The 14,997-nt window shown below is 52.7% G+C and overlaps 3 protein-coding genes across 6 annotated transcripts in view; 1 reads left to right on the plus strand and 2 right to left on the minus strand.

The window, feature by feature from the left end:
• Positions 1–1,327, minus strand: part of Pnkd (PNKD, MBL domain containing) — a 68,942-nt gene extending 67,615 nt beyond the window's left edge. For both annotated transcript variants that reach the window (XM_005361642.3, XM_005361644.3), the window contains exons 1-2: positions 1,227–1,327; positions 343–514 (exon numbers count right to left, since the gene is read on the minus strand). In XM_005361642.3, coding sequence (XP_005361699.1) covers positions 343–514; positions 1,227–1,293 — 239 coding nt within the window. In that variant the 5' untranslated portion in view covers positions 1,294–1,327. The remainder of the gene's footprint in view (positions 1–342; positions 515–1,226) is intronic.
• On the plus strand, positions 1,328–6,305 carry Aamp (angio associated migratory cell protein). 2 transcript variants are annotated; one of them, XM_005361640.3, is made up of 11 exons: positions 1,328–1,860; positions 2,306–2,464; positions 3,264–3,383; positions 3,640–3,779; positions 4,026–4,170; positions 4,360–4,443; positions 4,532–4,647; positions 4,733–4,836; positions 4,987–5,077; positions 5,246–5,400; positions 5,841–6,305. In XM_005361640.3, exons 1-11 carry the CDS (start codon positions 1,497–1,499, stop codon positions 5,914–5,916), a joined length of 1,554 nt encoding a protein of 517 aa, XP_005361697.3. In that variant the 5' UTR covers positions 1,328–1,496; the 3' UTR covers positions 5,917–6,305. The 2 variants fall into 2 exon arrangements, with proteins under 2 accessions (XP_005361697.3, XP_005361698.2); XM_005361641.3 differs by having other exon boundaries at positions 1,506–1,860; positions 2,309–2,464.
• A 162-nt stretch (positions 6,306–6,467) lies between these two features.
• Positions 6,468–8,947, minus strand: Gpbar1 (G protein-coupled bile acid receptor 1). Of its 2 annotated transcripts, none has more exons than XM_005361647.2 (2): positions 8,786–8,947; positions 6,468–7,607 (listed from the first exon to the last, which is right to left on the minus strand). In XM_005361647.2, the coding sequence occupies exon 2, from the start codon at positions 7,575–7,577 to the stop codon at positions 6,567–6,569; it is 1,011 nt and encodes a 336-aa protein (XP_005361704.1). In that variant the 5' UTR covers positions 7,578–7,607; positions 8,786–8,947; the 3' UTR covers positions 6,468–6,566. The 2 variants fall into 2 exon arrangements, with proteins under 2 accessions (XP_005361704.1, XP_026642223.1); XM_026786422.1 differs by having other exon boundaries at positions 6,468–7,654.
• Between the last annotated feature and the right edge of the window lie 6,050 nt (positions 8,948–14,997).

A 14,997-nucleotide genomic window follows, 5' to 3' on the forward strand; every position in this document is an offset into this window, starting at 1 on the left:
CACAGAACCATTTCTAGCTTCTACACAACATATTCTAACACAATTTTAATTAATTACTAAGACTTACCACAGCTCCCAATAGGAAGGATGAAGCCAATGACCCAAATTCAAATCACATCAGCTCAACTTGCTCCAAAGTAAAGTCACTGTCTCCCCAATGCTACATATTATCCCATCCCCATCTTCCCTCCCTCACTTTGAGATTCCACCTCTTGAACCCCCCGAGATTCTCTTCCTTTCCCTTGGCCTCAGCTCACCATCTGCATGCAACTCAAGTGTCTAGGTCCCGACACCCCTCCAGTGCACGCCCCACTGCTAGGCAGAGGGACAGTTAAAACTCACCAGGCGAGTCCCACAGCTTTCATGGGGTTCTTGCCCCTCTTTCTGGGAATGTATTCCAGCTCAGGAGAGAGGGGGGGCTCAGGCTCCTCCTTGCACTCCGGTGAGCTGTGGCTCTGCAGTGCTCTGGTCCTGTTCTGGGAAGCCTTGTTAGCTGTGGCTCCAGAGAGAATCCCTGTGAATGAAAGAAAGGCAGCTCAGTATAGGATGAGGAAGGGGAGAGATTGCAGTCTGGAGTAACAAGTGCCATGAAGAATCCAAACAGAAATGGGAAAATCGCCATCGAGGTGACACCTCTGGAAGCTACTTCCACGTCACTGCGGGCTCCTCACCCTGGTGCCAGGACAGCGAGCTTCGCTGCTGTTCTTTCTATTCAGAAGATAGGTTGGGAAGGACTGCAGAGAGACTCACCAGAGACGTACGTATGAAGGAAATCCGGGGAACCCTTTTAAAACTGCAGGACCTTAGCTATCCCAAAGGATAGCTAACTCCATCCCCTCGTACTATAGAAGAGGAAACTGCAGCCCCGAGAGACGAGCTGCTCCGCACAAGGTCAAACCGCTAATTACCCAGTGCTAGAACTCAAGCCTCCAGAAGCCCAGCGCTCTTTCCTCTGCACTGCGGTGAGTATGAAAGCCCTGGAACGCGGGAGACTAAACGCTCCTTCGGAACTCCCTCTAGCAGCAAGACCCCAGACTTGCTGTGTAACCTGAACGCAGGGGTTAGATCGGGTGACCTCTAGAGCATTTCACCCCCAGACTCTCTAAGATCCTGCAAAGAGGTGTGGGCAGCAATTAGCAGCCTGATTTCCTGCTGTGGTGCCGGATGGAATGTGAAGGGAAAGGGATCTTTTAGCGCCCTGCCCTCCCCGGGGTCCCTCTCCTTACCCCGGAGGACGCGGGCATTTCTAGCCCCACGGCCCTTCAGCGCCGTAGCAGCTACCACCGCCGCCATGTTCAGGTCCCACCCCCTTCACTGCGCTCCCCGCCGGGAATTGTAGTTTGCGTAAGGGGCCTCCCCCGCGCCTTCCGTCCTGCCTACAGACCAGAAACTACATTTCCCAGAAGTCCGCGTAGCGGACCCGGGAGAACTACTCCTCCCAGGAGACCCCGGAGGCGCGCACGCTCGCTTGTTTCCCTCCAGCTGGGGGCGGAGTCATGTCGGGCGGAGCTTGGGTTCTCCCGCCACGCCCCGGCCTGGTCATCCCAGTTCTGCCTTGTGATTGGCGGCTCTGTCAGTCCACTTCTGTCGCTATTGGTCCGGATTCCGTCGCTCTTTCTGCTGGGAGTCACCTACGCCTACTTCCTCCCGGGAGGAGGGGCTCGAGTTCCGCGTCGTCGCGCAGAGCTGACTCTGGGAGGCGTTTGGGCCCAGAGAAGTGGATCGGGAGGTTTCGCCGCATGGAGTCCGAATCAGAGAGCGGAGCGGCCGCTGACACCCCGCCGCTGGAGACTCTAAGCTTCCACGGAGATGAAGAGATCATTGAGGTGGTAGAGCTGGATCCAGGCCCGCCCGACCCGGGTGAGAACTGTCGCTCCTGAGGCCATGGGACAGGAGGCGCTCACCCCTGGCCTCTGACCCCTGCTTCTCCCCCTCCCCCCTTTCCTACCGGTCGTTCCTACCGACATTTCTTTCCCAGCCCTCCTTCCCTACCCCCCACACTAGTTTCGAGGCCTGGCTGGGTGGGGGTTCCCTGACGCCTCCCCTGGCCCTTCCCCTCACACACCCCCTTCCCATCATGCCCTCTGTCCTCTCTACCCACACGGTCGCTGGCCAACGCCAGGTCCTCAGACCTAGCCTCTCTCTCCTCCGCCCCCCAAGCGCTCTGTTTCTGCTCGGTACGTGTGGGACGACGCCTTCACCTTTGGCCACACCACCCACCCCAGCGTCGCCCTATTCTCTCTTCACCCCTCACCCCATTCCTCTTAGATCTTTCGAGATCCATCTTTTAACGCTTTTCCCAAAGCAGATGATCTGGCCCAGGAGATGGAAGACGTGGACTTTGAAGAAGAGGAAGAAGAGGAAGAGGGCAATGATGAGGGCTGGGTCCTGGAACCCCAGGAAGGGGTGGTCGGCAGCATGGAGGGCCCGGATGATAGCGAGGTCACCTTTGCATTGCACTCAGGTAGGGCTTTGAGGGGGATCACCTCAGGTCAGTGCAGATGGACGTTTGAGTATGATCCGTTGACCATGGGCAGGGTATTATGAGAAACAAATAGGAAAGCCTGCTGGAAATTCATAGGAAGGGCCAAAGGGATTAGGCTTTGCAGTGGGGTTAAGTGAGACACCTAGGTTCAAATCCTACCTCTGCTCTTTATCACCTTTGTCAGCTTTCTGGATCTTGGTGTTCTTTTCTTTAAAAAAAAAAAAAAGCCATCTTGGCCAGGCGGTGGTGGCACACCTTTAATCCCAGCACTTGGGGAGGCAGAGGCAGGTGGATCTCTAAGTTTGAGGCCAACCTGGTCTACAGAACAAGTTCCAGGTCAGCTAGGGCCACACAGAGAAACCCTGTCTCAAAAAAACAAAACAACAACAAAAAAGTCATCTTGCATGAAAGTGAATGGAAGTAGCCCTAGTGGAAATGAAGGCAAGTGACACTCCAAAGGAGCTGGCTCTTAGTAAGCCCGCCCCAGGACGCTCTCCTCCCTTCGTTCACACCCAGCCTGGTGGTACCCTGTGCTGTTAGCTGTGCACATGGACCCACCTCTTGGCTTGTACCTCAGAGTGGGATGGTGAAGGGAACGGAACAGCAGGGGGACGTGCTCTGGAGGAGGACTTGTGGATTTCTCTAACAACCTAATGCTTCAAACAAGAACTGGCTATAACCTTTCCAGGAGAGAATACCTATGGCTTTGGGGGAAGGGGTGCACTGAAAGATAGAATTCTAGGTGAGAGCCCAGTTCCATCCTCTTTCTCGTGGACAGCATCCGTGTTTTGTGTGAGCCTGGACCCCAAAACCAACACCTTGGCAGTGACTGGGGGTGAAGATGACAAGGCCTTCGTGTGGAGGCTCAGCGATGGGGAGCTGCTCTTCGAGTGTGCAGGTGAGAGGCTGGGGAGGCTGTGTCCCTCTGGGCACCTTGGCAGGTGACTTGTGGACACCCGGCAGCTGGTTACTAGCCTCTGTCTCGTGCCAGATCCTGGAAGCCACTAATGTTCTTCCTTTCCTGCCACTTTCTGCTCTTTTAGGTTATATAGTCTGGGTTGGCCTTGGATTTACTATGTAGCCAAGGCTGGCTTTGAACTTGCTATATCTCTCGGGCAAATTTGAACTCAAAACCTGCCCACTTCTCTTTGCAGGCCATAAGGACTCTGTGACGTGTGCTGGTTTCAGCCATGATTCCACCCTCGTGGCCACAGGGGACATGAGTGGTCTTTTGAAGGTATGGCAGGTGGACACCAAGGAAGAAGTCTGGTCCTTTGAAGCAGGAGACCTGGAGGTGAGAGCCTTGGAGTGGGCTTCAACTCTGGGGGACCCCAAGTAGAGATGAGCACTGCTGGGAGGGGCAAGCCTAGCTCTACTGGAGACACTCGCCTTGAACCACAGCACGCCAGCTCCAGCAATGTGTCTATTCACCTGTAATGTTCTTGCTAGCCTTAGAAGCTGGGACACCAGGGTGGGGTTCATGGATTCTTAGACAGGCTGGGTAGCAGGCCTTGGTTAAAGAGCCTTCCTCTCTGCCCAGTGGATGGAGTGGCACCCTCGGGCACCTGTCCTGTTAGCGGGCACTGCTGACGGCAACACTTGGATGTGGAAGGTGCCAAATGGTGACTGTAAGACCTTCCAGGGCCCCAACTGCCCTGCAACCTGTGGCCGCGTCCTCCCTGATGGTGAGAGAGCTGTCTCTTCCTGGGGGTAGAGGTGGATCCAGTGCCTCAGGGGTACTCCAGTCATCCCAGCCTCCGCCTGCCCCATACTAGGGCTTCCCTGTGACTTTAAGGGGAATTTGGGTACCCCTACTCTATTCTCCCTGCTCAGTGTACCCTCTGGGCTTTGATCATTCATGTCTTGGTCCTTAGGGAAGAGAGCTGTGGTAGGATATGAAGATGGAACCATCAGGATTTGGGACCTCAAGCAGGGAAGCCCCATCTATGTACTGAAAGGTATCAGAGGATGGAGGGTGTTGACCTGGGCTTGGGGAGCCTGAGAGCCTGTGCAGGACTCAGCCTATGTATCCCTGCTCTGTCCTAGGGACTGAGGGTCACCAGGGCCCTCTGACCTGTGTTGCCACCAACCAGGATGGCAGCTTAATCCTCACTGGCTCTGTGGACTGCCAGGCCAAGCTGGTCAGTGCTACCACTGGCAAGGTAAGTAGCTTGGTCTTCTGTCTGAACCTTCTGCCCCTCTCCTGCCCTTTTCCTCAGTTCCGTGACCCTCTTCTCTTACCTGTAGGTAGTGGGTGTGTTCAGACCTGAGACAGTCGCCTCCCAGCCCAGCCTGGGCGAGGGAGAGGAGAGTGAGTCCAACTCCGTGGAGTCCTTGGGCTTCTGCAGTGTGTGAGTGTGAGCAGAGTCTTGGCCTGGAAACCCGAGGCTGAGGGAGGAGGTGGCTTTGCAGAGGGACCCAGTCATTAGGACCAGGGAGGAGGGAGGGAAGGTACATAAATCTTGAGCCTCCAGAGCCTTCCTTGTTCTTCTGCTTCCAAGGATGCCTCTGGCTGCTGTTGGCTATCTGGATGGAACCTTGGCCATCTACGACCTGTCCACGCAGACACTCCGGCACCAGTGTCAGCACCAGGTATGATGTCTGAGGCTTTGTTCCTACTCAGCGGGCTGCTGTGCTTTCTAAGAGGTAGTCTGTCCTCTGTGGCCCTGTGCCCCGCTCTTTCTGAGCATGGGGACAGTGTCTTCTCCTCTCCCTCCTGATTTTTGCCCTACTTTGTTACTGTGTCACATTCCGGGACAGTCGGGCATTGTTCAGCTGCTGTGGGAGGCTGGCACTGCTGTGGTATACACCTGTAGCCTGGATGGCATTGTTCGTCTCTGGGATGCCCGGACTGGCCGCCTGCTTACTGACTACCGGGGCCACACTGCTGAGATCTTGGACTTTGCCCTCAGCAAGTAAGCATGATGGGCTGGCAGCTCTAGGAAGTGGGTCTAGGGTGGGGTGGCACAGGTCCCTGGGGAACGGGAGATTTCTAAGGGAAGTCAGACCCAATGCCTGGTTTCATCCTTTGATGAAGGAATGAATGCCAGGTCACCTGTGCAGTCACAGTCCTGAGGTCCTCTGTCCCCACCCATTGTGGGGCAGGGTGCTGAGAATGAACCTGTTCCCCTTGGATCTGTCTTGTTCCCATACTAGGGGTTTCCTTCATGGATTCTCTTGCAGTTTCTGTGGACATAGTGGGTCAGCTCCCTGGCTTTGGGGGGAGGGCTTGAGAACCAGGTGCAGACTCAGCTAGGGACATAGAATGGACGTGATGCTGGAGCAGCTGCCTTAGGATCTCTGGGGCATGGGCCTCAGGTTCTTCGGTAATTTCACCCCCCTTTTCTGTCCACAGAGATGCCTCCCTGGTGGTGACAACATCAGGAGACCACAAAGCGAAAGTGTTTTGTGTCCAGAGACCTGACCGTTAGCTGCGGCTCTGGCATGGTGTCTGGTGTTGAGGGGATAAAGGGAGACCCCTGCCCTCTCTTCCCCAGCAGAGGTGCAGGGTGCAGAGGGAAAAGGAGGGGAGTGCGCTGGACTGCTTTCCAATCCCTTCAGCTGACCTGCCCACTCCTTGTCCTTTTCTTCCCTGGAAACCCACCTTACCAGGCCCTCCCTCTCCTGTCCAGCCCTGGGGCCCTTTAGGAGGCCCACGTTTCTTTCACTTTGATTTGCTGGTGTGAGCCATGGGGTGCGTCTTTGTATGTGGGGGGTAGGTCTTTGAGGTTCCCGTTCTTTCCCTTCCCAACTCTCTGGGGAAGGAAAGGAGGAAGAGAGACTAGTTACAGATTTTAAAAATGTAAATAAAATATACTTCCCAGAAGCAGTGTCCGTGTGCATTTTGTGGCGGCTGGACAGAACAGTGCTTAGTTGGAGGTGAAATCTCTCTGGTGCTCAGTCTGTCTCTGGGTCCATCTAAGGCAGTCAATCTGCCCCTCTCCCTTACTGAGATATGGAAGGAGATAACTTGAAATGGTAGCCAGAGATTTATTTGGTCAGGGTGAGGTCTCATGGAGCAAGGGCTCCAACCCAGAGAAGTAGGGCATAAGAGATGGATGAATGCTCCTGGGAGGCTTCCCTAGTTCAAGTTCAGGTCCATGCTGCTTTGGCTGCTGGGGTGGTAGGCAGTGGTGCCGGGGCCTGGACTGTCCCTCTTGGCCCTTCCTCGAAGAGCTCGCAGCCACCTTTGGGCAGCTGCCCTCCATGGGGCTGTGTAGCGCTGATCGCCCAGACCCATGGCCACAGGCACAGCTGCCGCACTGGCGCTGCCCAGTGAGATGAGAGATAACAGAGTTCCTGGCCCTAGTGGTGGGCGCCGCTCATAGGCCAGCACTGACAGGAGCAGTGTGGCCACATAGGGTCCCCAACACAGCAAGAAGAGCAGCGTGGCTCCTGCCTGCGCCCTAGCCTGCCTCCAGGTGAGAGTCCTGGCCAGGGTTGAAGGAGTATCACGGCACACTGCCCGCTCCAGTCGGCAGATCTCCTGCAGCTGGCGGTGGGCAGTAGCCAACACTCGGACAGACAGAAGGGCAGCAGCTCCCACAGCAGGCAAAAGGAGCCCGTAGACTTCGAGGTAGAGGTAGGGGGCTGGGAAGACAGCTTGGGAGCTGCAGTTGGCACCAGGACTCCAATGGTTCCAGCCCAGAGCAGGCAGGCTGGCAAAGAGCAGGGGGCTGGCCCAGGTGAGGAGCAGGGCTAGCCGCAAACTCCCATGGGGCCGCAGTGGCTGCAACACTGCCACATATCGCTCCCCGTGCACGAGCAGCAGGTTGGCAAGCAGGGAGAGGAAAGAGAAGTTGGGGGCCAAGTGGAGAAAGAGACAGGACCAGTAGCCCCGGTGGCTCCTGCTCCACAGCCCAGGGAGCATGGGTAGTGCCAGCCCCGTAAGTAGCCCGGCCAGTAACAGGCTTAGGAAGAAGCAGCCAGCAGGTGGGCTGCGCAGGTGGCGGTCCAGGGCGATGCCTAGGGCCAGGAGCAGGTTGGCGACAACGATCAGACTTGATAGGGCCAGGGAAATCCCCAGTACCCCCTTGGGAATGGAGCTGGCCACCTCCCCAGTATTGTTGGGTGTCATCATGGGCCTTGGCATACGGATGGCCTGAAGCTGCAGTCAGCATGCCTGTGTGGAGGAGTGGCCAGAGTTAGGTTGGAGCTGCAGTCACTGTCCTGGGGGGAGGGAGGGGATGGGACAGCACATTAACACAGAAGCTGGAGACTCAGACAGGGCCATACCCTGTTTGCTGATACAGATTTTCTCAGTTGAAACTTAAACCATTATATATTAAACAATTATATAGGGAAGACATGCTTTTGGTTTTGCTTGAAAAATCAATTCTGGCAAGAGTATCTTAGTAGAGGCTGCCCTTCAGGTGATAACCACCTTTGGGCAGCTTCACCTATTTCTGTCATCCTCCAGCCTCAGGGCAGCTGTGTTTACAAGTCTGTCTGGATTGGAAGGCAACCTACCCAAAGCATGTCAACCTCTGCCAACACACATTGGGGTGCCAAGAGAGGACAGTGGCCAGACAGCCATGGTGTGAGAGGCTCCTGAAGGCACAGAGTGCCCTGTCCCTGCACCCCCACCCTGTTACAGCTCAGTGAACAGCCTCCGGGTAGGACTTCCAGCCCATAAACTTGACTCGTTCACTCCACACTAGCAACAGGCCCTTCCTGGGAACTAGAGGGAATTGTGGGGAGATTCTTGGCAAGGAGTTGGGGGTGCTAAGAACAGAGAGGACCCCCAACCTCTAAACATAGGCTGAGCCCAGGGCACAAGGCAGAGCCTCCAAATTGACCCTGTTGCTTTCTTTCACTTGGCTGCATAGTCTCAGCCCCAGGCCACATGCCAGGGCCAGTGGGAGGGGTCCTGGATCCTGTCAACAGGGGAGCATCTGCTGTTGCTAGGATCAAAGTCAATACGGAAGGATTCTGCCCTCCCATCCTGTGGCCTCTCCCAGGACCTGCATCAGCTCTGTGGTTACCTTGGCTGAGATGCTCTCCTATCCCAACAGCTTCCCAAACGGCACTCCTGATCTTTCCCTCCCTCAGTCTCCCCCAAAGGCCCTCTAGTTTGCTCCCCTTCCCTACACCGTCCACTTCTATTAAACTACTGAGACCTAGCTCGCAGCCCTTTAGTCCCTCACCGGCCTCCCTCAGCGTAAAGAAAGCTGGAGATCTACAGCCAGGGTTAGTGACCTGGTGGGGTGGCAATGGTGTCTCCCGAGTACTCCAGTAGCTTACACCACTGCACTGACCTCTGCAGGATCGGACCGGAGGGGCTGGGTTGTAGCTACTCACATGGCTCTTAGGAACAGATGGTGCTTGCTAGCAGGGCCTTCCTCTGAGGACCAGAGTCACAGCAGCCGCTCTTCAGGGCTTCAGGCCATGCCTGGGGTCCTGGCCCATGACTGCCTGTTGCTTCTAAGCTGGGGAAGGCAGGAACCAGGCTCAGGCTCTGCCCTGGTCTGGATTCCTGAAAGGATGGGGGAGTCTGGGCTGGAGGGCCTCAGTCTTGGCTCCGCCTCCGGGGTGGGACTTGGCACATGCTGACTGCTTTTACTGAGAGACCTCCTCTCCTGTCTAGTGAACCCTCCCTAGCAGTCTGCCACCTCATGAAACCTAGGTGTTTTCCTCACCGCTGAGAACCTGCTTGCTGTCATTGCCAGGCTCATCTGGGGAATCCATTTCAGCCAATGAACGACTGACACATAACACCTCCCCGCAGCACCCCCAGCTAATAGAGCTGGTTAGGTATCTTAAACCCTGGATGGCCACAGCCGCCCACAGCCAGCTACAAACACCAAAGAATAGTGTGCATACAAGATGGGGGGGGGTGGCGGTTGGGGCTGGGACCTGAGAATCTTCACTGAGGAGCCTTTTATTTTTATTTATATTTTTATTTTTTTGATACAGGCTTTCTCTGTAACAGTCCTAGCTGTCCTGGAACTCACTTTGTAGACCACGTTGACCTTGAACTCACAGAGAATTGCCTGCCTCTGCCTCCCCAGGGCTGGGGTTAAAGGCAGCACGTGCCACCACCACCTGGCTTAGAATAGGTTTGTAGCTTAGAAATTAAGCCTTGTCTTCCTTAGTCTACGGGTCATGCTGCACACCTCTCAACTTGTTTTGTTGAGATGACGGGTCTCATATTGCCCAGGCTGTTCTCAAACTCCTATGTGGTATTGCTTTGAACTTCTGATCCTTTTGCTTCCACCTCCTAAGTGCTAGGGTTATAGCTTTGTCACCGTGTCTGTGGACCATACTACAGACAGGTTATAGAACTCACAGACTCATTCATTAGGTTAGTACTCTATCAACTCTGTTACATCCCCGGTCCTCAACTGTTTTCTCAAATTTTGGGTTATGCATAAGGCACAAGTGGATTCGGTGTAGAGGTTCAAGCCCGTAAATCCCAACACTCGGAAGGCTGAGGCAAGAGGATCAGTATAGTTTGAGGCTAGCCTGGGTTACAGTGAGCCTATTTCAATGCTGTCAATCTCCCCCCTCCCAAAGTAAAAGCCACCTATTGGGGTTGTGGTAGGGCATGTCATGGGGTAACACAGGACCTGTGGACATAATGCTTGACAGTATTGAGGGGAGATCAGCTCAAATGACTGATTTTTCTTCCTCCATGGGGCTGAGAGGCATACGCTGTGGTTGGCACGGCAGAGCTGGTGGTGATCCCGCTGCTTTAGTTGTGCAAACCTGGGCAAATTGTTGAAGTTCTCTCGATAGTTTTGCTCTTCTTTCTTTCTCTCTTTTTTATTTTTGGTTTTTTGAGACAGGGTTTCTCTGTAGCTTTGGAGCCGGTACTGGAACTAGCTCTAAGCTTGCAGGATGGCCTTGAACTCCAGAGACCCACCTTCCTCTTGCTGGGATTAAAGGCGTGTGCCGCCACCACCACCCGGTTTTATTTATTTATTTATTTAGAGACAGGGTGACTCTGTACAACAGCTCCGTCTGTCCTGGAACTCACTTTGTAGTCCAGGCTGGCCTCAAACTCACAGAGATTTGCCTGCCTCTGCCTCCTGAATGCTGGGATTTAAAGGCATGCGCCACCACCGCCAGATACAATTTTGTTTCTTTATCTGTATAGTGGAGCTCAAAATTATGCTTCCTTATGCCAGGTTTGTAATCCTAGCTCTGGTGATGAGACACGTAGGTTGCAGCGAGTTGCAGGCCAGCTTCAGAAACACAGTGAAACCTTGTTTCAAACCAACAAAACAAACCAAACAAACAAAAGAAATAAGCGCCGCCCCCTCCAGCAAAGGCGGTAACAGGAACCAGATCAAACCTTGGCTCTTGAGCACTTCATTCCCATAAATGCTAACATCAGGATTTCTGCTCCTCTCTGCACCTGTCCCTCCACACAAGCACTCTGCCGAGAAAGGCAGACAGGGAGCCTAGGAAATCAAAGAATGGCCTTTTTTTTGATCTACAGAAAAACTGAGGAAATTAAGTATAGGGAGAGAAGGTCATGTTCACAGCATGGAAGCCAAGCGCTGATTTGCACTCGGACAGCTTTAGGCCCGAGGGGAGGAGAGGAGCCCAGCCGAACTCCTTAAGGACTGAAACAGGCCCAGACTGTAGCAAGATAGCCGGAAGGGAGATGAGAGCAACCTCCTCCCAGAGCAGAACTTCAGTTCCTTGGAGAAATGCGGCCCCAAAGGCTAGGTTTGAGAACTCTGGCACTGTTTGCCCTACAGCACACATTCCTGGGTCCTGCGGAGGTGGGGCTACTGCTGGGAGACTAAGCAGAGCAGCCTCAAACCCATCCTCCAGGAGCCGGCCCAGTCTCAGGCCCCCTCAGTGGCAGTGGCGAGTCAGGCTCTGGGAGAGTTGTCTGGGGCAGCACTGAAGTGGTGCAAGACCCCTTGGATGTAGAACTGCCAGGAATAAACAGTCTTCCGTTCCCAGCCTCCTTCCCCAGAGATTCAGATGTCTGTTTTTTCTCTGCTCTATCTAAACACTGTGTGTGGCATGACGTGGGGACAGCGCAGGCAGTGGGAGCTGGAGAGCCTGGGTTCTGTCCGGGGCTCAGCTCAGCTTCTCCTTCACCAACTCATCTGCTTCCTCTATGTCAAGCCTTTGGCCATGATGGTTTCTTTTGCCCTTCCCATCCCACAGGAGGAGGGAGGGTACAAGTATTCAGACGTTCCACCTGCGGCCTGTGGCCCTGACCTGCTGTCCTGCTGACAGAGAACATGTGCTGGGTGGACAATCTAGACTGTCTCAGAAGCCTCCCAGACCTCCCTAGTCCACTTCTGCAGTTACTCTGGACCAGGGAGGCTGATAAAGCTTCCCGTACTCTGAATTGCTTTCCCAGCTAGTACTTAACACACCCCGCCACCAGGCGAACACCAACGAGACAGGGTCTCGGTAAGTAGCCCAGGCTAACCTTCAACTCCTGACCCTCCTACCTCAGACTCCCAAGTCCTGGGATCACTGATGACCATACCCAGCTGTCTAGCACTTAAAGCTGACGTGGTTATGTACCTTCTAGAGAGTGGTCCTCAACCTTCCCAATGCTGACTTTTTTTTTTTTAATATTTATTTTTTATGTATACAACATTCTGCCTCCATGTATGCCCACACACCAGAGGAGGGCGCCAGATCTCATTACAGATGGTTTGGAGCCACCATGTGGTTGCTGGGAATTGAACTCAGGACCTCTGGAAGAGCAGACAGTGCTCTTAACCACTGAGCCATCTCTCCAGCCCCAATGCTGACTCTTTAATACAATTCCTGATGTCGTGGTGACCCCTTACGATAAAATTATTTTTGTTACTACTCATAATTGTTGTTTTGCTACTGTTATGAATTATAAATGTCTGAGCTGGGCGATGGTGGCGCACACTTTTAATCCCAGTACTTGGGAGGCAGAGGCAGGCAGATCTCTGTGAGTTCGAGACCAGCCTGGTCTACAGAGCTAGTTCCAGGACAGGCTCCAAAGCCACAGAGAAACCCCGTCTCGAAAAACAAAAACAAACAAACAAACAAACAAACAAAAAAAACCAACCAACCAATCAACCAACCAACCAAAGGTCTGTTTCCAATTGTCTCAGGTGACCTCTGTGAAAGGGGTCACGACCAATATAGGTTGAGAATCATTGTTCTAGATATTGTAACAGGCTAGCTAGGCCACTGGCTAACCCTGAACTCCTGACCCTCTTGCCTCAGACTCCCAAGTGTTGGGATCACTGATTTGCACTACCATACCCAGCTGGCTCACATTTAAAGCGGATGTGGATATATACCTTCTAGACAGTGTAAGACCAGCCAGGAAGCTGGCTTTGAGAACCCCCTATTCAGCTGCTGAGGCAGAAGCAACTGTCCTTAAACCTGGATGGCTGTATTAGCCTGCAACAGAAACTGTGTGAGATCCTTGAATCCTAGCAGTCCAAACATACCCCATCCCCTCACTCTCCGTCAGCATGGGTTCCAGGGAGGACTGAACAGGGTGTGTCAGGCGAGCCCTAGGCAGAAGGCAACTGGACATCAACTGCCACAGACAACCATTACAAGGACTTATGTAGTGGTTAGGTCAGGGCTTTCTCCTGTATCTAACGGCTCCTCTGCTGCATACTGTAATGCTAAACATGTCCCGTCCAGGTCTGGAGAGCCCTACCCTCCTATCTGATAAAGGAAGGGGAAGAGTACAACCATCTTAGGGAAGGTCTGGAAAGCCTGAGACATAAAGAAGCTTGACTTCTGCCACTTATTCAACAGTCCTATCACTTTCTGGCCCTCCAGGTGTATAAAGGGAACCAAGGTGTGTGTGTGTGTGGGGGGGGAGGGCAGGTAGGTAAGGCAAGAGGAAGAGATAGTAGAGATGTTGACAGCACATACTGCTACTGCAGAGGACCCAAGTTTGGCTCCCAGCATTCACGTTGGGCGACTCATAACTTCCTGTAACTCCAGATCCAGGGACATCTGATGCTTCTGGTCTCCACGGGAACCTGTACTCATATACACTTACCCACACACATAATTTAAAATTTAAAAGAGAACATGGCTGTTATAGATCTATAGCACAGCTCAGTTGTGGCTGAGGACACCACTAGATGTCAGCCTAACACACAAGAGGCTTTGGGGCCCATCCCTAGCACTGGGTGGGGGAGGACTCTATCCAAACACATGTGTATCTATCTGTGCCTATATGCATCAGAGATGCCTATGCTGTATGACATGTACATCAATCTAAAACTGGAGTACGTGGATTACAAGTACGAGTCACTGTGTCCAATTTAAAGTGTATTTTCTGTCCCATTTAGCATGTACTAATTATCACGATGTTCCATCACATTTTCCTACAGGCATGCAATATATGACCACACTTATTTGGTACCCTGTCCCAATATGCCTGCTGACTCTTGTCCTCTTCTCAACTGTCCTTTCCCTTTTTTAAAGAATTCCGTGAATTCATCAGAGCTGTTTACAGATGCATGAACACCTTACCAGAGGCTAAATTACTAATTTCCTCATCTAGTCAGCACGGGTTCTTGATGTTGGCAAAATATTGTGGAATTAGAATTTACTATTACAAAACTGTTTAATGCCATTATACCTTTCTCCTACAATTTCTTTCTTTTGAAACAGGGTTTCTCTATGTAACCACCCTGGCTGTCCTGAACTCATTCTGTTGACCAGGTTGACCTCAAACTCACAGAGATCAACTTACTTGCCTCTACCTCCTGTGCGCTGGGATTAAAGGTATGCACCACCATGCCCGGCTCTTATACTTCTTTAAATCTCTCTAATGCTTTAGAGACCCCCAAAGAATAGAGGTTATTGCTATTATTATTATTGCCTGCCAGAACTATATGGTTAAGACCCTATTGGGGTTTTATTTTGAGACAAGGTCATATCACACAAGGTCTGGAAATCACAGAAACCCATCTGATTCTAATTCCCGAGGACTGGGGTTTATTATTTTTAAGGACTGTGTTTGTGTGTGGATGCAGGTCCCTTGCTGAGGGCAAAAGACTGGATACCCTGGACTCAGAGTTACAGGAAGTTTTGAGCTGCCTGCCTAGTGTGGGTGCTAGGAATCCACGTCCTGTCCTCTGAAAGAGCAGTGCATGTTTTCAGTATGTTCGTATGTACCTATCGATTTATTTGCTTATTTACTGATAGGGTTTCTTCTCTGTGTACTTTTGGTTGTCCTGAAACTCGCTCTATAGACCAGGCTGGCCTAGAACTCACATTCACCCGCCTCTGCCTCCTGAGTGCTGGGATTAAAGGTGTGGGTCACTACTATATGGCTTTTAATCTTTATGTTCTTTCAAGTCCTGACCCTACACTGAAGACTACAGGCTTTGTTTAAAGGACACAGAAAAACCGAGGAACTAAGCCAGAATGATCTTACCCAGCTAAAGACCATGTGTGCTACAGTACTGAACCACAAGAAAGATCTGGGACACCACTCCAACAGTGGCATTGAGTACTGTGGGGGGTATCCAGCTGCTTTGTGATTGGTTACACAAAGTAGCCTGGTAACATAAACCTGA

The sequence above is a fragment of the Microtus ochrogaster genome, linkage group LG4 (assembly GCF_000317375.1).
Source record: "Microtus ochrogaster isolate Prairie Vole_2 linkage group LG4, MicOch1.0, whole genome shotgun sequence".
Taxonomy (NCBI): Eukaryota; Metazoa; Chordata; class Mammalia; order Rodentia; family Cricetidae; genus Microtus; species Microtus ochrogaster.

Excerpts from the sequence above, each read along its gene's own strand:
- Aamp (XM_005361640.3), top strand. The coding sequence starts at position 1,497 with ATGTCGGGCGGAGCTTGGGTTCTCCCGCCACGCCCCGGCCTGGTCATC. Across the intron at positions 2,465-3,263 it reads CACCTTTGCATTGCACTCAG|CATCCGTGTTTTGTGTGAGC; the intron begins GTAGGGCTTTGA and ends TCTCGTGGACAG. Across the intron at positions 4,648-4,732 it reads TCAGTGCTACCACTGGCAAG|GTAGTGGGTGTGTTCAGACC; the intron begins GTAAGTAGCTTG and ends TCTTACCTGTAG.
- Gpbar1 (XM_005361647.2), bottom strand. The coding sequence starts at position 7,577 with ATGCCAAGGCCCATGATGACACCCAACAATACTGGGGAGGTGGCCAGC.